This window comes from Esox lucius, chromosome 21 (genome assembly GCF_011004845.1).
Source record: "Esox lucius isolate fEsoLuc1 chromosome 21, fEsoLuc1.pri, whole genome shotgun sequence".
NCBI classification, from domain to species: domain Eukaryota; kingdom Metazoa; phylum Chordata; class Actinopteri; order Esociformes; family Esocidae; genus Esox; species Esox lucius.
Window position 1 is genome coordinate 8,312,372 of NC_047589.1, and position 26,384 is coordinate 8,338,755.

Sequence of the window (26,384 nt, forward strand, 5' to 3'; positions counted from 1 at the left end):
ACAATCCCCATTGAAACGTTATAGTAACCATTCAGCAAAATGTTCTCCCTGGTTGTTTGGATTTCAACACTCACAATGGCTTGCTTGGAACAATGCAATGATAGGCCTACTGCCATGAATTCAGAGATAAAGAAACCAATGAGATTTAAACATCTACTGTAAAATATTCCTAAAAATAATGGTTAAGAATATAAAACAAATATGCAACCATGATTTTTAGTATTATGAGCAGTAAATGCAAGGTACAGAGAGAGCCTAAAAGATTGAACGGGTAAAAAACGTAAGCTACTTTAACTGTCAAACATTGCTGAACCAACATTTGTCCAATTTACAGAAACGCGAACCGAAACTAACATTATTGTATTCATGCTGAGCCGTTCAAGCTAATTAATTAAATCCGTTAGCGCTTTTCACACAGCAGTTGACTGTTGTGTGCTATTTAACACACTGATGTGGATTCTAGCTCAAGTTCTAACAGTCCCTAAATACGTTGCTACACATTGTGGGGAAAATACAAATGTTTCATTTTTAAGGTTAATATCAGGCTAATAGGCCTAAAACTCCCCATAACTTAAATAGGCCTTCCCCAAATGTCAGTGGGTGATTACTCCTATAATCAAATGAAATATCTGTATTTAACTCACTCGTTCCAGACTTATAAATGTTAGAAAACGAAAATGTATTATATATTTCTGTAAAATGAATTAAGTCTTTTTATCGGCTAAATAACTTTACTGGGTTACATTCATATGGATATACAAGTCGCTCAGCTCAGTCTTGATAAATGAATGTCTGTGTGACAACTTTTTAAAATTGTAATGCCTCGAGCAATTTAAACTAATAGAAATACATTTTGTGCGGCTGACACGATATGCGTAAATTACAACCATTCATTTAAATTCGATTCCTTCGTTCTGGTATTACACTAACAAATATGCAAGTATAGATTGTACGGATTAGCGAAGATACACTTCAGGGCCCAAAGTTTCGTTAGGGTTAGCGCCGACGCTCAGACTGATCTTTAACTTTGAATAGTCTGAAAGAGAAGTATGTCAAAGAAAAATAATCATTGATCACTCTGTTATTGAATTAACCGAGGCAACATCACAACTGACTCGTCTGTTTGATCAAGGTGTCAACTTCCATTAGACCTACCTTTTTTCGGTGCCTGAAGCCATATTCAACAATTCGTCTGTCACTACAAAACAGTGTAGTTGGAAGCTGAAATAAATTAAGCACACTGCCTTGTGTATTCTCACAATGAGACCAATTATATGTCTATCTGACATCTTTTAAGAACAGAGCATTAAGACATAAATGACAGCAGTCGTCTAGCCTCTATAAAACATTGCAGGTGCGGGTCAGAAAAATGACGTTAACCTGTGGGTTATTCTTGATTCCACATCAAGTGCTATAATGCTGTTAGCATCTATTGTTTAAACTAATTGGATGTATAATCCTGATGTGTAATCAGGAAAATGAGTGGAAATCGAGTGGAATTACCAAATGAAGCCGAAGCGAATTATATAGGCCTATGTTCAAACTTTTTGTTTCTTCTAATAGACTAGTCATGCAAATTGCAGATCAAATGGACTGCCTAAACTATTGGGTTTGTTGACTCACTGAGGCAGTTTTGACTTAAAATTTCGTGAGTTCATGAACAATCACAAGTAACATGTGAAAATGAAACATGTTTATATGAACACAAGCTCGCCCTCTGGGGGGTTACACTGTCCCTTGTACTGCACAACTCCAATAGATTTTCCTTCCTGACCTTTTAGGACTTCCTGTGCAAATCTTATCACTCCGAAAAACCTGACACGGCAAAGGCAAAACGACCGCGCACGCCGTGGCCAAGCTGTCAGAAGGATCTGTGCAAAATAGACAACATATTTTTCTTTTTATATAATTTTTTATATATTAGATAAGTCGTTGTGTTAACCCATGAAAACCCACAACATGTTTTTAAATGGCTAAAGCTCAATGTTATTAAGTGCCTACTGAAACGGCTTGAAATAAGACACTGTCACGAGCGAGAGAGCTTGTCCTGCACCATTATCAAAAGTGTATATCTCTTTTCTGGGGGGTAAATATTTGTTCGCCGTAATCGTATAATAAACCGTCCTTCATCATGTTTGTTTCAGTCCTGTAAAATGTGCTTTGATAGAGACAGTTGACCAGATAAGAGCGTTTGGCACGTGACTCGTGGTCTTTTAATGAATAACTAATGTACTCGCAAAGAACTTTGATGTGTATTTGATGCTCAATTGATTTAATTTTATTTTCCACACACAGGAAAGGAAACTAATTTCTCAATTTACAACTTCAACGATATCTCAAACGGGAATAGAGGCATCCTATTTATTTGGCATAGGCCTATTACAAGACTGCGCATATGCCAGCCTCATGTGTATTAATGCGGTATTACCGAAACATTTCCAGTGAAAGACATCCAGGCCTAAATCAAATTTGCCAAGATATCATTAAATAATTGAGCAGTTATGACAACGAACTATGAGAGCAATTATCAGGAAAACTTTTAAAATCTTTGATATTCGAGGAAAATTGTAGGCCTGTGTGTATTCTTTAAATTACCATTACATGAGAATGTATGTTTCATGACTGATTACATATTGTGTCACCATAAACTATCAATGACTAGAAAACACCTGGATTTCACACCTTAAATCCACTCCTCCTTGCTTCCCATTGGTGGATGGACTCCCAGGGCCGCATATAGCCGGTCTCCATCGTGAACTAGGAGGGCAACCTCATAGCAACCTCGAAGGAAAAAAAATATATATATATACGTAACCATGTACTTTGATCGGATCCCCCCACATTTCGAACTTTGCGCAACGAAAAATATTTCCGACAGTGACAAGTTCCACGGAGCGTCTACCCAGAGTGAGCAAATGACGGAAGTGGAGGCTCATTCCCCCGGCTCTGGCCCATCCAGTCCTCTTTCGGTGAACTCCGACTCCGTCTGCTCCAGTCCTGAGCCAAAACTATCCGCAGAGAAGCGTGTCAGGAGGCCGCTAAACGCTTTTATTATCTGGACCAAGGAGGAACGCAGACGCTTGGCCCAGCTCAATCCAGAACTGGAAAACACCGACCTCAGCAAAATTCTCGGTAAGTTGTACTAAATAATTCCCTTTTCAATTAAATTGCCGTTGAAACATACTATTTTAACAATTACCTCTAATTATTATTTGTCTAAACCTGCAGCCATTCTATATGATGTCTTACATGGAACCTCAGCTGATATGTAGCACGCAGTGTTTGTGATGTTTCTATACTGATGACTCATATATTTGTGTTTCTACAGGTAAGCACTGGAAAGCCATGTCTCTGGCAGAGAAACGGCCCTATATGCAGGAGGCAGAGCGGCTCCGGGTGCAGCACACCATCGACCATCCCCACTACAAGTACCGGCCTCGTAGGAAGAAACAGCTGAAGAAGTGCCCCAAAACCCAGCCTGTGGAGGCCACAGCTACTCACTCTGGCTTTTGTGGCAAGGGCTTCACCATGCCCTATGACCTCAACTACCTCGTCCAGAACCAGTGCCATCAGCAACAATCCTATCCCAACCCGGACATCTACCAAAACTCCCAGGCCTACTTCTCCCATGTACCCGGGACCTACCAAAACATGGCAGTTTACACAGACCCAGCTCCCACATTCCCGAACAAGCCACTGTTGTACTCTCACACGTACCAAACAGAGCCTCATCCGTACTACCCTACCCAGCATGGACTGCAGCAGCATGGCTCCCCCACCCCAGCCTGTGCTGCTTCTCATGGAGAACAGGGGGTGTTCAGAGGGAGGGGTCCCCAACGGTCCTCTTCCACCGGGCCATCCTTGGAGTTCTATCTGGAGCAGGTTCAACTGGACATGTTGTATGATCTGGACCGCAGCGAGTTCGAGAAATACCTGGGACCCGCCTCACACCGGCCCGAGCCAATCGAGTCCGGTTATCAGCAACAGGGCAGCCTACAGGAGGCCTGAACTATGTAATTTTACCATATAAGGCAAACCTTCATGTCAGTTTTTTTTTTGTGTGTACAGTATATGTGGTGGCTCCAAAATGTTTTAATTAATTTAACCGCTCCCCAAAACTATTTCATGCTATTCATATGTATGGAAATGACATGACATGTTTTAAACATTACAAGGTATTTACAGTATATTGTGGCTTTTTGTTTTTGTCAGTGACCACCGTAAATAAATTATTTAAGTAATCTGAAATAACCTATACATTTTGATTTCTTTACCAATGTCCTTGTTTTATGTCCTAATGATTTCATACTGAATACTACATTTAACTGTTCTAAAAAGTATACATTTTAACAGATTCATTTATAAATAAAGCTAAAATTAGTTTCTATTTAATTGCTTCATTTATGAAGAATGACTGGCTTCAAAAGCTCTGTTTAGTTTATATGATTTCATTAGTTTGGTCAACAAACTAGAGTGTACTTGAGAGGCTGTCGTGGCTATTGCTTGCCCAGCAGTTGGCATAAGCCCGGCTGTTGACATACTGTCTTATCTACCGTTGTGTCTTTCTTGGCCCCTGTCGGGGTGGGGGGTGGGGGGGCATTGGGCAGGCGCCAGGGGCATAAAAGTCCACACTTCCTGTTTCATTTTAAAACATCTCACAAAGGCTCTAAAAATATGCCAAATATCGACACATCTCCCGACTCAAATGCTACTGGCTGCCAAATGTTTATCCATTTACTAGAACGTTTATCTCACTCCGGGCCAACTCAGTATAAACTATCGGCTAAACTGAGCTCTGCAACCATTAGCAGGGCATGAGGCCCAGGCCAGCTCCATCTGCCAAGCAATGAGTGCTACAATATAGCACAGCACAAACTCAAATTCACATATTTTTTGAGACATGCTTATAAAAAGCTTACGGGGGGAAACTGTTAAATAATGACAGGGGATGGTTATTAATTGTGGTCAAGGGGAAAGTGCTGGATAGTGTCCAGGAGGCTAAAATCCAGCGACCTGCCCAGGAGAGAAGGCTGAATAGGGGCCTGAGGAGCTGTTCTGCTCAGCACTTCCAGGCTCCAACGCCAAGCAATCTGAATGAACGGAAGAAATCTGACGTCAGGTCCATTCCCATGATACTCTTGTCCAAACCGTTCAGACAGCGTTCATGTGTGACACATAAATGCAACAATAAAAGCTTAATAAACTCATCTTTTCTCTCTCATGTGAGACATTTCTTGCTCCCTTCTCTTAACGCATCGTCAAGTCCGCTATTGTATTGTAATTTGGTGTCATAGCAACCATTAATATTCAGGGGGTTTGTAAAGGACAAATAGAGACTGCATCAATGATAAAAGTGAAAGGATTACGATCAACAGTAAATGGCTGAGAGGACAGATGTAGGACATGGGGAAACAATTTATTCAATTTCTTAGAATAATAATGAGCGAATACATTTTTAATGAGAAAATCTCTACTCTGGTTGAAAGTATTATGTGAATTTTTCCTCTTTGTGAACTTTTGTGACTCTACACAGGGTGATAAATATAGATTGAGGTGCCCTTAGTTTTGTTTAACATTGCCTGTTTACATTACATTCAATAATTTTTTTTTATACTCCAGCGTGGAATGCCTTCGAAATCCATTCAGTCCTCACTGAGGAAGGGATGAGACATGTTATCAGTTGGGAAGAATTCATGGCATGTAATGACTGATATTCCAGCTATGCTACAGGTCCTAAGGAGACATTCTTGGGATTAAAACACTTTCATAGTTAGAGATTACCTATCTAAATATTACAATTCAGTTTGAAGAATATTGATCTTATAAATTACTTAGGTTTACAATAAACCTAAGAATAGATCGGTATTTGCTTACAGAGGACATTCTTCAGATTTTAAGAGCTATTATTAGCAATATTTTACTTTCAACTCAACTATAAAGGTCTTCAATGATTTCCTGTTGTAAGCACAGTGCACATTTTGGGTAAATTCAGGGCTGCTCTCTACTGATAGGGGGCTCATCCGTGAATTCTCTTTCAGGAATGTCTCATCAGTCTGTGAACGAGAAGGAAACTCAAACAGGAAACAGTCTGAAGTGAAATACTCTCAAGGTCCTTAAACAGACATTTATTTTTCATTTCTCTTTAAAATATAAAAGCACCATAGAGCGCATATTGACTAAGCTGCATCATTGCTTGCTGTGGTAACTGCCCTGGGTTCGATTACAACATGCTGCAGAAGGTGTTGCGAACATCTGAGTTCATCACCAAGCCTAGCTCCCAGACATCCGGGGTCTCTACACCAGGGACTCTCAGAGGAAGAGCCTAAAAATAAACACTCCACCCATCCAAGTGATACACTGATCTCTATACTACCATCCAAGTGATAGGCTTTTAGACTGTTTCTATATTATAGGCATGGCAAGTGGTACAAGTGCATCCTAACTACAACAGATAGGACCGTGTACATCTTCTACCCCCAAGACTATTAAACACAACTGCAAAATGATTACTTAACTGGTACCTGAACTATCTGCACAGTTTTATTTTTGCATTTCACAGTCTCAGTCAACTCCCTGTGGTTTAAGCATGTCATCATGGAATTTGAGTAAATACATGAATTAGTTAATAATAAAAACAGACAGGGGACATATATATCACTAAGCGAATATGTTAAGACGTGTCTGACTCCAGGTTAAAATGACTCCCATCTACCATATAGTGTGCTTGAGATTAGAAAAAAGCCTGACAACTACCTAGTCCTTTTAAAAGCAATCCATTAATCAAATCATTGTCTCTGATAAAAAATCTGATGGCCACAGTTAATTACGGTATGAGTCGGGTCATCTGGGTAACTTCAATCTAGCACTAAATAATTGGGCCAATCAGATTACTATAACCTGATCAGGCACTCAACAGTTTCAATGGGCTTTCAGCCTGAGACTATCACATGTTTACACACAGACGCAGGCCATGATTGGCTGGCTGGTTGCTGCCGCTGGCCCCCAGGACGGGTGAATGGCCGAGGCAGAGCCGAAAACGGGGACGCAGAGGAACATACGAGGTGGTGGATGGGAGGCGACCAGATGAGATGATACGGGGAGGAGAAGAGGTGGAGGAAGATGGAGATTTCACATTTTAAACGCAACCATATTTCACATTTCTAATTGCTTTGTCATTGTCAACAAATATTTCCCATGCCAAAAAAGCCCAGTTAAAACAGAATAGAGATGTGGGGAAGGGAGAGGCGATTTGGATAACTCTGATCTTCAGTCGGTGGGAAAACAGAGAGCCGTTCCCAGCCGTTCTGAGACACCGCTGGAGAACCAGACAGTTGATTAAAGCAGAGGGGTTTTAGTGAGACAGCACCTGGGTGTGTCCACTGTAACCTGCTGGGAAGCTCAGTAAACACAAAGGAACTGATCAGACACTCTACCCATAGTCTACAGTGACATATTTGTCCCCTTTTGGATTTCCTCCTTTTTCTTTGGCATTTTGTTCTAAACAATTTCAGACCCTAAATGAAAAACTTGACATTAAATGAATACACTTATGTATACACTTGTATACACTTATTTCACTTATTTAATCAACCTAGATTAATCACACCCAATATCCCCTTGTGAAAATGCATTTGCTGTCATACACGAAACCTGGTCGTGCATAATAGCTGCAACCAACATTGCCAGTAGTTGTTGATCAGATTCTTACATGACTGTGAAAAGATTTCAACGCACTTTTCAATACAGAAATGCTTCAATGTCAGCTGAATCTGAAGCACATCTGGATAAGGCAGCAATACAATCATTCGAAACACAGATGCAAGTCTACATGAGAATGTCTGAAAAGCAATGCATTTAAAGTTTCAGAATAGCCTAGTCAAAGGCCAGTCCCAAATGTTTTGATGCATTTGAAACACTGATGATGTTGTAGGAGCTAAAACAAGCAGTTCATGTTTGAAACTCTGGTAGTGTTTATGAGTGAAAACATTTTCACATGGAGGAGTAGACAGAAATTGTTTCACAGTTATGTTAGAGACTGATCAACAACTACAGGAAGTGTTGCAGTTACTGGACACTAACTGAAGGGTGTAAGGGGCAATCACCTTTTTACAGGAGGGCTTTGGCTGTTGCCTAACTTTGTTCATTAAATACATAAAGTATAGCAATCTTGTATTAAGTTGTTAACTCAGGTTCCCTGGTTAACAATTTAGGTTTTAGTAGATACATGTTGTGTGTGTGTTTATGTCAGCATGTGTGCATATCTTTTCATATAGTCATTTGAATGCCTTGTTTTGTGTATGGTGGCATCTATGTGTCACAGAAAGCTACCTACCCAAGCAGTAATCATCTGTTGCGAGTCTGTTTGTTGCACCAAGGCCCCAAGCCTACGTTCTGCATTACATCCTCCATAAACATACGGCAGAGCTCGTCCCGAATACCTCAAAGTATGACTCAGAGAATGTGTTTGTGTCGTTTTGATGAGTCGACGTGACATCGTTTAATGAGCTTCCCAGGTGGTGTGTTGCTCTGTCCGCACGTCACAGGAAAAGATTCCCTCTGCTTTCTCCATACATCACTGCGTCATGAACTCCAGGATGTTGTGTTATAACGAAAGAGGAAATATACTGGGTCCAATCAATAACCTACAAACCCTCTGCCAATGTGTGCATTTGATAATTACACGGTGATAGCTTGAGAAAAATGGCCCCTGACGGCCCCTGAATGGCACAGTGGTGAAGTTACTGCCTCGCATTAAGCTGCGTCACTTGGAGACCAGGGTTCGAATCACGCTATCAGATTAGCCCAGGGGTCCTGTGGGAAGCAGGGCGTTTGGTTTGCAGCATCCGGGTTTAGGGTGGTTAGTTATCGAATATGGCTCTGCTCTCTAGTGACATTTTGCGTTGGCTTGAGCGCGTGTGAGCTGAATCCAGGCTGGAGATCAATCATCATCAGAGATTGTGGTCCTTCTGCCACATAAAGGGTCAGACTTCATGGTTGAGCAAGCAGAAAAGAATGAGAATGGCACTGGAATGACTCGTGTCTCAATGTAGACTGTCCCAATTCTGCTGGGAGATGCTTTGAAGAAGCATCAAATTGAATATCATGAAATTGAGGACCAAAAGAGGGATAAAGAAAAGATAGTGAGTAAAGACTTTAAATTTAGTAAACTCCAGGAGTTAGTAAACTCCAGGAGCTACTTTGCTTAGCAAATGGTGTTTGAGGTTATCTATTCCAATGAACCCCAAATCAATCTAAAGTTATTTATTATGTCAAAACCACTACATTGTTGCTAAATATATCAGGTGAATAGTGGTCTGTAAAACAAAACATGGCAGTGTTACTCTAAATCCCAATAACAAGCTCTTATCAAATGTGAGTGTCATTCCCAGTTCTTCTTCAGTGGTCTTTCATGTTTCTGTGGAATGTGGACTCCACATGACCTCCCTTGTCAAAGGTGAAGGAGTCTGTTAGCAGTGTGTGCAGGTCAAGGACATGAACAATACCTTTATGTGCACCTGTGTGCGTGCTTGTAAGTGTTCATGTCCGTATATGTGTGTGTGTGTCTGTGTGTGTGTGTGTCTGTGTGTGTGTGGTCATTGCATCTCCATACAATGACAATTCCAGTAGCAACTCCACAGACATCACTCAGTAGGGGCATATGCCCTAATACCCTCTCCCTCCTTGACCTCTTCCTCCTCCTCTCCCACCCCCACCTCCTCCTCGACCTCCTCCTATGCTGGGCACCTGTTAGCTTGTATTGACGTGGAGACTTTAACACCTGCGGTGATTAGCTTAGCAGTTTAAGCCTCAGGGAAACAAGCCTCTCAGCAGGAAGCCGGGCTATCAACCGCTCTCACAATGCTGACTAGAGACCCTCTGTATGGCAATGGCTCATGTGTGAAACATGAAAGCCACCTGATCTTTGAGAGCTAAGTGGACCACCCTCAGAAAGCTCACCTGCACCTGAACACACACACTCACACACTTCAGCGTTTCATATATTACACCGCCCACACAGGCTGTTAGTTTATGATTCCTCATTGTAAGATGTGTCATTGCACTGCAATGTTAAAGTGAATGATCTAGCACTTTTTTGGGGTTTGCAGCATCATTTTCTTTAGCCTGTGATTAGTAGCATTTAGTTGGTGGCATTGTGAGGTGATTTAGGGGTGTGCCACTGCCCTGTTTTTGAGGAGGGGTGGGTCAGGGTCGTGGAGAGGGATTTTGGGCCCTCAGGACTAGGCCTCACCCCCCCTCCCAAACTCACGAGGGGAGAGAAGTGCGCCTTTCGGCTTTTATACGTTCCCTGTTTATAAAGACCACTTTCTGCGAGTCTGGCTTCAACCTCTGTTATTCTTCCTGTGCTGTTTGCCCCACTCGCAGCTGGAGGGACAGGAAAACCAATCTGGAAAACTACTCTACATAAGTCATCGGTGATTACGGGACGGAGCTCAAGTGACCGCCTGTGCCACATATGCAGACCGGGGGCAGCTCTCGCTGGCCCGACGCCGGGACGGGCCCGGGTGAAGCATGTCCCCTGGGAAGCCTCTCTGGGTCTGGGTACCTGTAGCTCAAGGTCTTGTGCAACATTCTTCCAGGGAAGGCATGATTCTCAGTCCACACAGCACGCCGGCTGTCCACCCCTTTTTTCCTGTGGAGAAACAGCAAAGGAAGTCACACACCCCGAAGTGACGGCCAATCCACCACATAACGCTTGTGTTTCTACTGGGGGGTTTGGTCCTCCCACCGGTAACCAAGGAGAAAACAACAAGTAGAGAAACTAGCTTGAGTCGTGGCCTCCTAGCTTGAGTGCAGTGTCAGAAACCCCAACCCTAACAATAATCTAACAACAATACAACCCTGTTTAAATGCTTTTATTTATTTGAAACGTTGAATGTCTGTTTGTTCGATTGCACGTTGCGGCCGTCTCCGTGTAAAAATTCATTCGGGCGAAAGCGTGGGTCACGCCTCTCCTCTCACCGCCGCCCACTCCGTGCCGCCGCAGCCACTTTCCCATGGTGAGGGGAGGGGGGGGGGGGGGGGCAGGTGGCCAATGACACGGCGGCGCTGGCTCCCATTGTGTGGGTCCGTTTACTCAGCACCACAGAACAAGGACAGGCAGGCTGCGGGGAATACAATGGTCTCATATTTATTTACTGCTTAGTGGCAGGCGGGGAGGCCCTGCACCTGATAGCGTTTACAACGAGGGAGAATCCCCCGCTCAGTAGGACTCTACACCCACTCAAAGCTTATTACCGGGCTGAGGACCTACTGAAGCCCTATCCCCTATCTACTGCACTTCTTCTGACCCGGTCCGTAGCAGTGGTGGGCTGTATAAGGAACAGGGGTGTAATTGGAGAAACCACCCCAGTCAAGCCTTTTATTACAGAGGTGAATTGCGGAGCCTTGTGTCTCTAATGTGGTTCTAGCCCCAAAGTCCCATCCATTCTTGTGCCCTTGAGCAAGACAATAAACTCAGAGTCCACCTGTATATTGTTCTGGATAAGAGCTGTGTTTTGATACTTGGAGCAATGACGATAATAACTGGAACTAATCCCTGTGTGACCGGTCCCTGGTTGTAGTCCCAGTCTAGTCCAGCTGGGGGCTCACTGAAGCCTGTATCAGGAACACCTACCTGTGCTCTGGAATCAGTCCAAATGTCTGTAATCTGACCTGGATATTCCCCCATCCACACACCTGCTAAATTATGTTGCTGCAGTGTCCAGTTTGGCTAATATGAATTCTAGTCACCCGTTTCTGTACACGTTCAGAATACAGCAGTAAAAACAAACAAAATCTATTGACCTACGCGACATGGTTCACACTGAAATTAATTTCCAGAGAGGCATTAAGAGAGCTTTATTTATCAGATGCCTTGCTGTTTATGCTTGTAATTGTGAGAGCGGGTCCAAACTGAGTGGCTCTGATGCCCCGTTCGTCCTTTCCTCCAATCCCTGACTTCCAGAGATTAAAACAGACCCCGGATTAAAATCTCAAAATAGAGAAATCCTTTTAGATTAAAAAGAGGGAATTGTGAAAAGCAGACGGGGGCGTGGTGGAGCTGAGATTCTGACACTGTCCCTTCCCTATGATGACAACTCAAACCATACAGGATCATCAAGTGACTCGGATGCCATTCATTAGGACTTGTTACATCACCACTATGGGCAATGTCCTCTGATCAATTCATTATTTGTAGTCACAGTAATACATTACTGAAGTATGGAGCAAGGTCTGTGCCTGTTTTGGGGGTTATTGTTAACATGTTTAGCTTTATGCCACATTACAAAAGCGGTAAACAAAACTACTGGTATTGATAGAAGTTATGAAAACCAGGCTTTGGCCGACAGTGATCATATGCTACAAAATTAGTAGGAATTCTATTTCAGCGCAGTCCATTGACACATTAGATTAGATTCCTTATTGTTTTATGATTACAGCTCCTGATATGGTCTACATGCTCCTGCACCAGGACACAGTTTACATTAATTTCAGCCTGGTTTAATGTAGGAGTGTCTAAATCCTGCTTCAATATATATGTATAGGTGTGACATTTTATATCAGGTACAATCTGTACTAGGACTAGACCCAATATGAAATTATGTGTGTGAAATGACATAAAACCATAATCCAAACCCTATTATAAAAGTCACTGTGTGGTCCGCTGGAGCTGTGGGAAACAGGTGTACGTACAGAGAGTGTTTCCTGGACCAAAACACCGGCCCCTCAGACCAAATGCAGTCGCTCATTAACTTCCCTCCTGGACTCTGGGCTTCTGTCCCAAATGATGCTCTATCCCCTACACTGTGCCCTATTTTGACTGGAGCCCTGGAGGCCTGTATAACATTGGTATTTTGACTGGAGCCCTGGAGGCCTGTATAGCATTGGTATTTTGACTGGAGCCCTGGAGGACTGTATAACATTGGTATTTTGACTGAAGCCCTGGAGGACTGTATAACATTGGTATTTTGACTGAAGCCCTGGAGGACTGTATAACATTGGTATTTTGACTGGAGCCCTGGAGGACTGTATAACATTGGTATTTTGACTGAAGCCCTGGAGGACTGTATAACATTGGTATTTTGACTGGAGCCCTGGAGGACTGTATAACATTGGTATTTGGTGTGGAGCCCTGGTTCCTTTAGGGTTTCCCAGCAAAGAACTTCCACCTTCCTACCTGTCTGGACCTGCGGTTTAAGCAGACGACACCAAGGCTTTTGGGCTGGACTGCTGCAAACGGACTCACCCAATCCCTAGCTTTAATTGGATTCCTCTCCTTCACCTTTTGCTTTATACTCCTTGTATCTCATTGTCTGTATGTATGTATATAGGTACATATATTTATCTCCATTCTCAGTCTCCCCCGTTCCCCTCTCTCTCCCTTTCACACTCCTTCCAGGCAGCTTAAGCGCTCTTCCTTCCTGCCCCCGCATGGCTTCCTGTTCCCGCTCTTATCACTGGAGAAAACGTGACAGGGGCTCAGACTACTCAGCCAGCCACTACCCAGCATCCCGCACCCCACTTCCTAGCCCACCACCGCCTTAAATGGAAGCGTTCAGCCCTGGTCCCGGTGGAGGTGGGGGGGGGTGCACGTAGGTGCATGGAGTGCAGTGGGGACTCAGCGTGATTCGCAGGGGGATATCCCGGGGCCCCTGTCACCCACCTGGTCCAAAACTGCTAATGGACTTATTTATTATAAACAATATGGTTCCTCCTTCGCAGGCTTAAAGAGGAACAATAAATTTAAAGTGGCTGGACGTGTTTTTATTTATGCATTTATTTATCTTAACGGAAGCCCTGGGTACTCTGGGGCATTATCAAGCCATTCTCCGTAAAAGGGGGTTTCCTCGGAGCAGGAAATAAGCAGCTTTGATTTTCTCTGCGAATCGGTGCTTCACCACAATGGGAGTACATCTGCACCGCACAGCAAACGCTCCTTCATATCTGAGCTTGACGTCACATTAAATAATGTGAACCACTGACTCCACGGCACCGTACAATGTAATGAGTTCCACATTTCAACTGATTCACCGAACCGGTGAATCAAATGCCACAGTACGCCCAGGGTATCGGTGCCTTAATGTTTATTCATGAGGTTGCTGGTTAGTCAGCTGTTTTTTTTTTATTTGACATTTTAGAATCATATGTTGTCTGTTCTTCATTTAAATGAAGTTCCTCCACAGAATCAGATGGGTTTCTAAAGCCCAATGGCCTGGCTGTCTAAGCACAACCCCAGCCACCAGGGTTCAACAGAAGTCTCCTAGTTTCCAATCTGCCTAAATAAAGCAAAAATGTCCAAGAATACACAACATATTTTACAAATAGGATGGTTGTCCTCACAGGCCGGATTCTCCACTTACTGCCAAACAGTGTCATGGTCAGTCCATTACCATTATCAAACACACACAAATACACACACCCCAGTTTGGGAGTATCTCGAGTATGTGTGTATGTGTGTGTGTGCTTAGCTTGAATGCTGTATTTATTGTTGCTCTAGGGCAACGTTGCCAGAGAGGGGTCTGCCCGGCCCTGATAGAGCCAATGTTATTGTAAGGCCACAAGGCCATCTGATAAGGACCCATACTCCACAGCCACCAGCGATAAAACAATGTTTTGGATGGTCCAGAGCCAGAGAGCCTTATAACCTGCCGCACAAACGCAACAATAACGACAAACGTTCAAGGTCCACTCGCTGTGCATCGACCGCGATGACGGGAAAAGATGTGTTTTACATTCAGGAGAGGTCTAGTTCCTCTGAGGTCTTCGGGTAACCCTGTGGGCACGGCCAAAATGGCGCACAATTCCCCTGAGGACCCGTTTTGACCGTAGTCTCATGGGACGCTAAAAAGCAGTGCACTAGATAGGCCGTAGGCTGCCATTGAGAAGCCGTGTATGAATGTTGAATGGTGCGTCTGTGTATACTGATGGCAGTGGATAGCGTTCGGCCTCTGACTGTGTGAATGTCTGAGGGTTTTCCCTGTTATCTTGGGAGAATATCACAGAGGAGGAAGTTGGTCCGCTGACTGTGGCCGCTGAGGTTAGGCTGAAAGGTCAAAAGTTAAGTGGGGGGGGCTAGGTTTATGGCTTAGATCCAGACACTGCCCTGTTGATCTTTCTAGAACCTAACGCTTTTGGATTGATTCCATCCGAAGGACAGAAGATCCGCAGGTTAAACCGAAATCCAAATGTTTTTTGTTCTTTTCTGTTCCGGGCTGATATATGCAGCATTACATGTGAAAGCAGTCTCTGCAAACAAGGTAAAATCCCGTTATTGAATGGCTGTACGGCGCTACGGATTGAAATGAGACCTTGGTATTACTGCTATTGTCCTAAGATAGTTCAAATATGTAAACCACACTCGTTAAATATTATAGGCTTTTTTCTGTCATTCAGCCAATACTTTCATCCAGAGCATCATACTTTTGTGTGTAGAAACAACAAACCCACCGCTCTGACATAGCAACCATGCTTCACCAACTGAGCCACACAGTACATATCCATTACATTTAGGTACTTCAGATACTCTTATTCATTGCGACTTACACCCTTGAGTGCATACACTTACTGACCCCTTCCAAGGGAATTCAACTGACATCTCTGGTGTTGTAAATGCCTTGCCTTTTACCAAGTGAGACACACAGGACCACAGAGGCTGACTAATCCGATTTTTAGCCACATACTGGTGTAGACTTTGAAGTGGGGTTTGGGATCTAGGTTATATGCTCACAAAGGAAACGGTTATTGCCCTTTATATTCAGATTGAGGCGACTCTAAAGGAACATTGACTTGGCGAGGGCACTATGTTGTCCCTGACTTGATAGTGATGCTCCACACCATTGTGTGCAAATGACCTGTCAGGAGATTATCTCTGCTTTGACATCAGTGGAACCCAGACATTCAGAGGTTAACCTGAGCAAAGTATCCAACCTTTTACCACTGATGAAATGATTTCACTGTGTGCATGTCACGGAGTAAAGTTTATTTGATAGAAGCTATGTGTTAGGTGAACTGTAGGGCTCGCTGGCATGGGGGGGGGTCGTTGGGGGGTTAAAAAATGCGTAGGAGTGCAGGTAGCCAATTAAAACGCAACACTGAGTAGGATCATCCTGTGCAAACTACTGTAAGTGTTTCTATACGCTGTCTGTGTAAAGGGAACCGCTCAAAGAGGAAGTACTCACAAACAGTGCATTTCCTCCATAAAACCACAGCTGTGTGAGAACAACACACAGAACATACCTCAGACCTTTCTGTCATTTAAGCACTATTTAGACAGTGCCAGGATCACTGATGGAAATGAATGAAAAAAATAGGATCATGAATGTAGTTAGATAGACATTTATATTTTAATTCTTTATCTAAGAGAAAAGTATGTTGAAAAATCTACATAACTGGCATCCCGAATGTAGATATTTTTTCAATAAAATTAAAAACATTAAATTATTTATATTATGTACAAGTCCGTTTTAGCTTAAGGAACTTTATTCTGGTCTTCCATGTATTCCTGTTTCACTGTAATACAGAAATGTATGTAAAATTTAATTGGCATCTACAGTATCACATTTGTGATAGAATTCACAACAAAAGAGACAAAATGTTGACTGCTATGAGGGCAATAATAAGATGTTTAAAATACCACTGAAACTGTGTTAAACTTGCAAAGCAAACAATGATTCCACACATAGGAACATGGCCCAGGTGGTCAAAATTGTTTTCTAAGGTCACAGAAATATGCTAAGATGTGTCCTTCATAACAGATGTCCCATGTGTCCTTCATAAAAGATCATAGAAAAAAGATCATTGATTTCATCCTAACAAGGTGAAGGTGCACATATTTTCAAAAAAACTGGGTGCCATTAATTTTGACTGCTTTTGAGACAAAATAAGATATGTACTTATTAGATACATTTAAGTACATTTCTCTACACTGTGCTATAATTAAATAATAAGTAGCCAAGTGTGGTATAGAGGTCTAAGACATTGCCACTGGTAAACATGTCTTTAAAACATAAAAAATAGAGGTTTTGTCCTTTGACCTTTATTAAAGATTACATTCACCTAGTCGTCAATTAAATACACTGTCCTATTGAAATTTCACTTTGGCTGTTATCTCAGCAGCTGTATTGTTCAGGGACAGAACAGGATATTTCGATCCACCTGCTTTGGGACTCAATCTGGCAACATTTTGGCTACTGGACAGGTGTTTGAACAACCAACCTTTTGGTTACCTGGTCAATGCTATAAGAGTGCAGTTACTACAGTATATGAACAGGATATGAGAGGTATGTCACCACAAACCATGAAAGGAGAAGTCAGTAGTACATATGTGAGGATGTTCTGAAAATGAATAATGAGTTTTAAAAAGAGAGAAGACACATTTGCAATATATTGACAAATATACTTTATAAATCACTGCAAATATAAATCATGACCATTCAACACAAAATAAACAAACCACATATGTATTGTTTCTTTTAAGTTAATCCGATTAGTTCAGAATGTACAATAGGTCATCCATATCTTCCTGTTTAACTGGATTAGAAATATGACATCACATTAAGCTAAACTGACATATTAATGTTTCAACATGGGGAAAGTCAGAGAGCAAATGAAACAAGATAAAAGATTACTGAACTTCATTAATTATCCATTGGCTATAATACTCACCTAAAAATACTAATCTCTCCACTATTAAGGTAATTTTTAAGTGTAAATCAACTGGGTTTGTGATGAACTTTTCTGCAAGAGGATGTGTATTTTGCCTCCACACACAGTAAGGAGGTAACAATTTATCCAATTGGAAAACTGCAGAATCTTTGGGTCACAAAGTCTCAGAAACTATAATTATAAGCCCCATCCATGCCAATAAGCTATTTGGACATCTTACAAGAAAGAAACTGAAGACATAAACTAGCGCTAGCAGTTAAGACATAAACTTAAGCAGTTTGCTCAATGTCATTCTCACTTTAATCAGAACCCAGACCAATGGTCAGATGAGATAGAAATATAGCTTTTTGGCCAAATATGCTAGAAGTGGGTTTGGCGTAAAACCAGGGATGTCCATTCAGAAAATAACATAATTCCTAGTGTGAAGTGGTGGATATGTGATGCAGGCTGGGTGTTTTGACACACAATGTTTTCGGTAACAGTTTTTTTTTGTATTTAGCTGGATCCAATCTGGTCTCAAATATTTTAGTCTGGAGGATAACTTTTCCTCTCCAGCTCTTGGACTTTGCAATACTGATCCATAGATAATCTCTGTGTCTGGAAATAGAGAAAAGGAGAGAGAGGAAGACAGACAGAGAAAAATAATAAAGAATAAAGTAAGAGAGAAATAAAACCATACAAAAGCGGGAAAATATAAAGGGAAATAAATAAATATACATAGCAAGAGAGAGACAAAGACAAAGAGAAAGCAAAATAGATTTAGAGAGAAATGAAGAAAATGGTGAAAGAGAGAGACGGTAGACAACTGATTACACACTATTGATCGGTATTGGTTGGCCCGGTAGCCCCTCGCGGGGACATGGTGTCCAGTTAGCACCTATGGGGGTATCAGTGTTTTTTCTGTGGTGCCGCTTTAGCACCTCAACCAGGCAAAGGCCACACATGAAAGAGCAAGGAGTGTTTGAACGATTGAGAAATCGATGTACACCTTGATTGTCACATACAAAGGACCCACTGTCCTTTCCCTCCCATTCAAAGACATGGGCCACGATGCCCAGATTAAGAATTAACTCATATTCAAGTCTCAAGTTTGTTAGAAGGTACACAGGGATTCATAGGATTCTAATTTGGTTGAAAAATTGGAATGGAAACATAAAAAAAAGTGTTATTATGCATTGTCTTTGGATGACAGATTAGATTCATCGAGGGACTTCTCAGGGTGGAGAAGTCAAATGCAGGTCAAGTTGTGGAGAGTACTATTTATGTGGCTGCAAGTTGTCAAAGAAACAATAACGACGTTTACAGGCGATCTATCACTTTCGTTTTCTCACCAGCAGTCATTCCAATCATCTTATAACACAGAGGTTTATCTGATATCTGTATAACAAATCTTCACATGGAGCAACTGTCCAGGCTGTGCACATCGTATGACTTCAGAGAATATCATTATTTTCAACTTGATAGTTAACTCTGAAAAAAGTCTATAGGCCAAGACAGACTGCCCATGGTTTAGTTATTTTTTTTAAAACAGCCATTACAAAGTTCAGCTAACTTTTGCCAATGCTATCCAAACATCAATAAAAGTAATCAGGGTGTGGAAGAGGGCATTGAGCATGCAATAATACACCAGCATTTTTTTACTTTCTAACTATTAATTCTAGAGGCCGGTTTCATGGACCAAGAGAAAGCCAATTCTTGATTTTTTTGTCCAAGACTAGCCTTAATCTGTGTCTGCCAAACTTGTCCACACAGCATGACTTAACTCCTAGCTTGACTCTTAATTCATTTGTGGAGTCTGCACAATAAGACTCATAACTGTGTACAAAACAAGTTTTGGGGACTACATTTCAATTTAAATAACATTTAGAAAAAATATGTAGACACATATTCCTCTTCACATTTGCCCCTGGAACATATCACCAACAGAGCTTGGCAATAGGCCCCTGAGGGTCATAGTGCCTTATCTCCATTTTAGAAATATACATATATATATATAAATAATATATATCGGTTCAAAGGTTTGAATTTCCTTGTAAAACAACACTCTCAACATCAACAATGAACAGGCAAATCTGGGATGCTGGGATGCTCCGGAAAGGCCAGCATTCTGGAGTCGCCTCTTCAATTTTGACGTTGAGACTGGTGTTTTGTGGGTACTATTTAATGAAGCTGCCAGTTGAGGAGCTGTGAGGGATCTGTTTCTCAAACTAGACACTAGTCCTCTTGCTCAGTCCTCTTGCTCAGTTATGCACAGGGCCCTATTCTATTCTGTTTAGAGACAGGTTAGAGACCGTTTGAGCTGTTCTGTGAAGGGAGTAGTCCACATCAATGCATGAGATCTTCAAATCTGAATTAGCAAACACAAAATGCCATTGTAACACAGGACAGATCATTGCTGATAATGGGTTCCTTTACACCTATGTAGATATTCCATAAGAAAATAATCTGTTTCCAGCTACAATAGTTATTTACAACATTAACAATGCCTGCACTGGATTTCCAATCAATTGTATGTTATTTTAATGGACAAAAATTTGCTTTTGTTTAGAAAATATGGATGTTTCTAAGTGACCCCAAACTTTTGAACAGTAATGTATGTACTGCTCCGGAAATAATTAATAGACCACTCCACCTTTTCTTTCCTTTCCAAAAAAGTTGAAAAGGAAATTTTTGAGTGAGGAACAGAAGCGTCCAAATTGCAGTGGTCTCTTAATTTTAACCCTTCTGTTCCTCACTCAAAACCTTCCTTTTCAACTTTTTTGGAAAGGAAAGAAAAAAGTGCAGTGGTCTCTTAATTGTTCCTGGAGCTGTATGTATACATTGATATTATAATAAAAACAGCAATCATGCTTTAATGATGAAGTCATGTTGTAAAAAATGTATCTAGCTAAAAAGAGCTAATGTCAGCTAAGCTAGCTTATTCAGTTGCTCTCGGTAAGTGTCCACTAAATGACTTATATTTAGCTGAGCCAACCTGTCTAACTTCATAATAGGCAAAAAGGAATAAGGATGCTTCTAACCAGTGCAGCAGAAAAAGTTTATTTTGTGCACAAATTAATCATATTTCTGAAGGTTGATAGAAAACTAGCATTTTACCATCTTTAGAAAACGTGATTGCTAGATATCTAAAATACCTAAAATAGCTAGCCAACTTTATGAAGAAGGCTAAGCCAGAAGTTGTTTTCAGAATAGGCAGAGTTAACCAGCTAACCTACTAGCCAATTAATTTATGTCAGTAACATCATTAACATCTCTGGTTAATGTCTATGGATTTACTCTGACTTCTGAATCTAGACCTCCTACATCACTGTTCTAGTGATTATTATTTTACACCGGGGAATTTAGCTTCAGTGATTGGTAGGGGGGTATTCATGTTGAAAGGTTTGCTTTGTACATTGGAAGGTAAAGGATAATTGGACAATTTAGATTTTAAGATTTAGATTTAAATGTGTATTATAAAAAATGTATTGCCAACATAAATTTTGCAGAAATATATTTTAGGTTGAATAGGCCCTTATTGCTCAAAGTCTCCTCCTAAAGTAACTGTGAGGACATTCTTAACTGAATTAGAGAGATCATCACTTTCTGTGTGAAACTAAAAATAAATAGGTTCTTATCAGTTTGGCTACATTATTACACAGCCTCAAACAATAAAGCTGGGCGGCCAGTGTTGACCCAAATAATGTGATTGGTCTAAATAGAAGTCTGGAGGGTCAGAAAGTTAGCTGTACCTCTGTCTTCCTGGATCAAGTCATTAAAATGATTAACATGAGTATCAATTACCCCAGGGCAAAGACAATGCAATGGTCATTGGTAGAATGCTAGTCAGGTTAATGCAGTAAAAGTGGTCAAGATGAAAGAGGTTTGTGTCCATAATATCACACTATTCTCAATATAGTGTATTTGTGTAGTAGATCAAAGTAGTGCCCTATGTAAGTCGTCATTTGGAACAGTTCTTGTCCCTCCTATATGGACTGACCTCTGTTCATTTAAGTCAGGAAACATGGGTTTCCCATTTCCCTGGTAACCCCTAAGATTCCACAGTCTAATCAAGTGTTTCTATTCTTAGATTATGATTCATGATTGAGACTTGTTTTCTTATCCGGTAATGGTGATACTAACATGAAGACTTATCAATCATTAAAAGTGACGGGAAGCAGTCTCTAACAGCAGACTGAAGCTTAAAAGAGATATATGCTGTATTTTTGTATTGTAATCCGATTATTTCCTTTCTGTATTTTTGTATTGTAATATGATTATTTCCTTTCTGTATTTACAGTCACAAAGTAATAGCCTTGTGGATAGAGGTTCTGACCAATAATTGCAAGGTTTATAGATCAAATCTCAGAAAAAGATAATATAAAAATATATACAGTATATGTATTATTTTTTACATTTTAGGTATGGGACTATATATTGTAATAATTTTGCCCAATATATTTGATAGACCTACACAAAACTGTATTTTAATGGTCCAGCCTCTTTCATTGCTGGAAAATAGACAGACTGTCTCTTGTTGTCAAATTGACTGCGGCCATGAATGACAATGCATTCAACATTTAGAAAAGACAGACTGTGCATTGTTGTCAAACTGTCTTTGGTCAGGAAAGGTTAAAAGGGCAGGGTCATTTCTACATGCTGGACGCAAACATACCTCCCTCTACAAAATCGTATAGATTTAAAGTGTTTCTCCTACAACTCAATATCTTTTGCTATGGGTTGAGTTCATTTTCATGGACATTACCAAGCATTTTTGCCGAATCGCATCAGCGGAGCTGGCCAATAAGAGCGAATGTCTTTTATTGAATGCCTGCCTGCCCGCCTGCCCACCTGCCCACCTGCCCAACCAACTACCCATTGCTAAATAGCTTAGTGGTTAGAGATGCAGAATGTCATGCAGGCAACCAAGGTTCAAGCCTCCCCAATGGACCAAACAAATTCGGCATTAGGATTTATTCATATTGATTTTCTTTTTGATTTACATAGTGTAGTTCACTTGGCTTAGTGGTTAGTTATTCAACTGTCTATTTGTTTTCTAAAGAAACTAACCAGCCATGGAGTGATTGGAGTCATTGTTTTCATTATAGGTACTGTATAGCTATTAGCTAGCCATTTACAGTAATTTCTTTTTAATTTAATACATTGAATGTAGTGTAGCGACCCTGTTACACCTGTTGTTAATTTGGATGTTAACTAATGTAGGGAACCGTGGAGTTTCGACTAATTGGTTTGATAATGCAAGTAAACACACGCCACATCCCTACACACATATAACGTGCAACATCACCCACTGTTTATAAAGTGTAGTGATTAAAGACAGAGTCTGTCACATAGTAAACCACCGATTGAATCCGGCTTGGGCAACAACATTCATCCTTTCTAATGGTGGGCCAGCCGAGCAAGGCTTGCCTGTTACCTTTTATTATTTTTTGTAGCGGTGGATAGTTTAACATTTTACAGATTTTGCCATGCCTTACATATACACTACTTTTCAAAGGTTTGGGATCACTTTGAAATGTCCTTGTTTTCAAAGAAAATGTCCTTGTTTCCATTAAAATTACATAAAATATAGTGTAGTGTAACAGTGAGGAGGCTCTGGGTTGCTGGCCTTTTCTGCTAAGTAAAGGCCATATCTCAGACTGGCCAATAAAAAGAAAAGGTTAAGATTGGCAGAAGAACATAGACACCGGACAGAGAAAAATTAGAAAAAATAGTTATGGACAGACAAATCTAAGTTTGGATGTTTGGATCATGAAAAACATTTGTGAGACGCAGACCAAATTAAAAGATGCTGCAGGAGTGCTCAACACTGCCTAGCAGCACAGTATTGGATTGCAACGCTATTGAGCTGTTGTGGGAGCAGCTTGATCGTATGGTACGTAAGAAGTGCCCATCAAGCCAATCCAACTTGTGGGAGGTGCTTCAGGAAGTGTGGGGTGAAATCATTTCAGATTACCGCAACAAATTGATAACTAGAATGCCAAATGTCTGCAAGGCTGTAATTGCTGCAAATGGAAGATTATGTGACAAAAAAAGTTTGAAGGACGCAATTATTATTTCAATAAAAAAAATAGAACTTTGTCAATTACTATATTTGCGATTTTTTTTTCTATACTTCTTATTCAAGCTCATTTCATATATTTTTTCATGAAAAACAAAAACATTTCTAAGTGACCCCAAACTTTTGAAAGGTTGCTTAAGTTTGTAAAATATAAGTGATTGTAACATTACAACTCAATCAACAGTCATATCATATCTATAAAAATTAAGGGAACTCTTAAACACATCATGTATCGATGAACGAAATACAGTAAAGATCAAAATCTTCACTGTACATTGTGTAATTCGTTGAGAAGAAAAGAATGTAACAATGGTCAATGGAAATCAAAATCACCAACCAATTAAGCTGGATTCAAACTCACACCGAAAATCTAAGTAAATAATTTAAATCACAGGCTGCTCCAACTTGCGTGAATTTCATCACAGGCAGCATAACGTTCACCACGTTATGCGTCTCCAGACTCTTTCACGTTTGTCACGTGCTCTGTGTGAACCTGCTCTCATCTGTGTTGAGAACAGGCCGCCAATGGTGGACCTGCCAATTCTGGTGTTCTCTGGTGAATGCCAATCAAACTGCACAGTGCCTGGCTGTGAGCACAGGTCCCACTACAGGACGTCGGGCCTTCATGCCACCCTCATGGAGTCTGTTTCTGACAGTTTGGTCAGAAACATGCACACCAGTAGCCCGCTGGAGGTGATTTTGTAGGGCTCTGGCAGTGCTCCTCCTGTTCCTCCCCACACAAAGGAGAAGATACCGGTCCTGCTGCTGGGCTGATGCCCTTCTACGGCCCTGTCCAGCTCTCCTTGTGTAAAGGCCCATCTCCTGGTATCTCCTCCATGCTCTTGAGACTGTACTGGAAGACACAGCAAACCTTCTTGCAACGGCACGTATGGATGTGCCATCCTGCAGGAGCTGGACAACCTGTGCAACCTGAATGGGCTGCAGGTACTGCCTCATGCTACCAGTAGCGACAAGCAAAATGCAAAACTAGAGAAAAATCAGTCAGGAAGGATAAGGAGAGAGCAATTGTCTGTGGCTACCACCTGCAAAACCATTCCCTTTTTGGTGGTTGTCTTGCTGTGGCCTCTCCAGTGCACCTGTTGTAACTTTCATTTGCACCAAAACAGGTGACATAGATTTACAATCGCTTATGATTCCTAACTGGACAGTTTGATATCCCTGAAGTTTAATTGTCTCTGTGTTATACTGAGATTATTATTTGTTCGCTAAATTCTTTTGAACAGTAAGGAAGGACCGAGATTTGTGAGAGTGAGAAGCATAATTCCTGTTAAGAATTGATTAGTGATTATTTTGTCGAATCACGATTGGGCAAAGGCGGTGCTTAAACTGAAGGCTGTGTATATAGCTTGATTTGGCCACTGATCAGAGTATGCCTCTGACTGTATACAGCACAAACATTTGCTAAATTACTTTTCTTATAACCAGTTGGCCAACATGCTAAAACATTCCTGTCCTTAATTTAAATTTTTATGCACAATTGTGAAATGAAGGTAAGGAACACAGACACTTCTAAGATTGGAAGTAGCTTTATATAAAATATCTTCACAAACTTACATATCACATCCCTCTTTGTGTATTCTGAGTAATTTTTCCATGACGGGACAAAAATAACATCAAACAAACATTATTGTTTGGAATTTAAAAAAAAATGCAGCACACAGCTACGAGCACAGCAAACAAGTCACAGAGCTGACCAAATTTTGTGAAATTTCATTTCTGTGATTCAGAGATACAGGATTTGTTGTCATGGCTACCAGCATGATGCAGACATATCTGACACATTATAAATAACTGACATCACATGAGGAAAACTACTCCAGACAATTTCCAAGCTGCACCTTCAATATTCTACTACAACAATAATTTTAAAAAGGAAGTTGAAAGACAGTTTAAAGGTGATATCCCAAAACTGCTACCACTTTGTGGTTGTCAGCTGAATTACACCTACTGCGCAATCAAACCAACTGTCCTCCACTCACTTCCCTTTGCCTTCTGGTCCAGCTTACAAAAACTGCAAAAAATATATTTGGGGATATTTTTTGGTTTTAAAATACGATTAAGATGGCACAATGATTAAGTCCTTGCTTTCTTACAGAAATTATGTGAACTGTGCATACTTTTAGTAACCAAGGCAGGACAGAGGGATTGCTTCTCCCCTTTTGCATTGCTTGTTGGAGGGGAGTTGATGCGTGTGTTAGTAAGGCCAACAGAAGAGAGGATGGTGCAGCTTTTGACACAGGACATTTTCTCATATTACATTACATAATGCCTCTTTAAATGAATTACAAATATCACCCATTTATTTTCTGGTGAGGGTGTGAAACATTATTTTTAATTGAACCATTATTTTTGATAGGAATTGTTTTAAATCCTATTAAACCATACATTGACTGAGAGAAGCCACCCTGCCATAAATGTCTTGTACTCAGGAAAGTGACTTTGATTATTTTACTTTGCCGTTTCCGTCTTATTGTTGCATGACCCCTGGCAGTCCAGAAATCCAGAGGTTACCACAACTTGGTAGCAAAACTTTCCAAACATCCTCCTGTTAGCATGACATAAGGAATATTGAACATTTGTCTTGGATCCAGCAGCGGGTTTAATTAAACAGACAGAAAGCAGAGGCGAGTTGTGGGGA

The 26,384-nt window shown here is 41.0% G+C and overlaps 1 protein-coding gene across 1 annotated transcript; it reads left to right on the forward strand.

Moving 5' to 3' along the window:
- The first annotated feature begins 2,816 nt into the window (after positions 1 to 2,816).
- sox32 (SRY-box transcription factor 32) lies at positions 2,817 to 4,008 on the forward strand. Its single transcript, XM_010885556.2, has 2 exons — positions 2,817 to 3,132; positions 3,329 to 4,008. Exons 1-2 carry the CDS (start codon positions 2,817 to 2,819, stop codon positions 4,006 to 4,008), a joined length of 996 nt encoding a protein of 331 aa, XP_010883858.1.
- Positions 4,009 to 26,384: the final 22,376 nt, after the last annotated feature.

Coding starts and splice junctions, on each gene's coding strand:
- sox32 (XM_010885556.2), top strand. CDS start 2,817: ATGTACTTTGATCGGATCCCCCCACATTTCGAACTTTGCGCAACGAAA. Junction 3,133..3,328: donor CGACCTCAGCAAAATTCTCG/GTAAGTTGTACT, acceptor GTGTTTCTACAG/GTAAGCACTGGAAAGCCATG.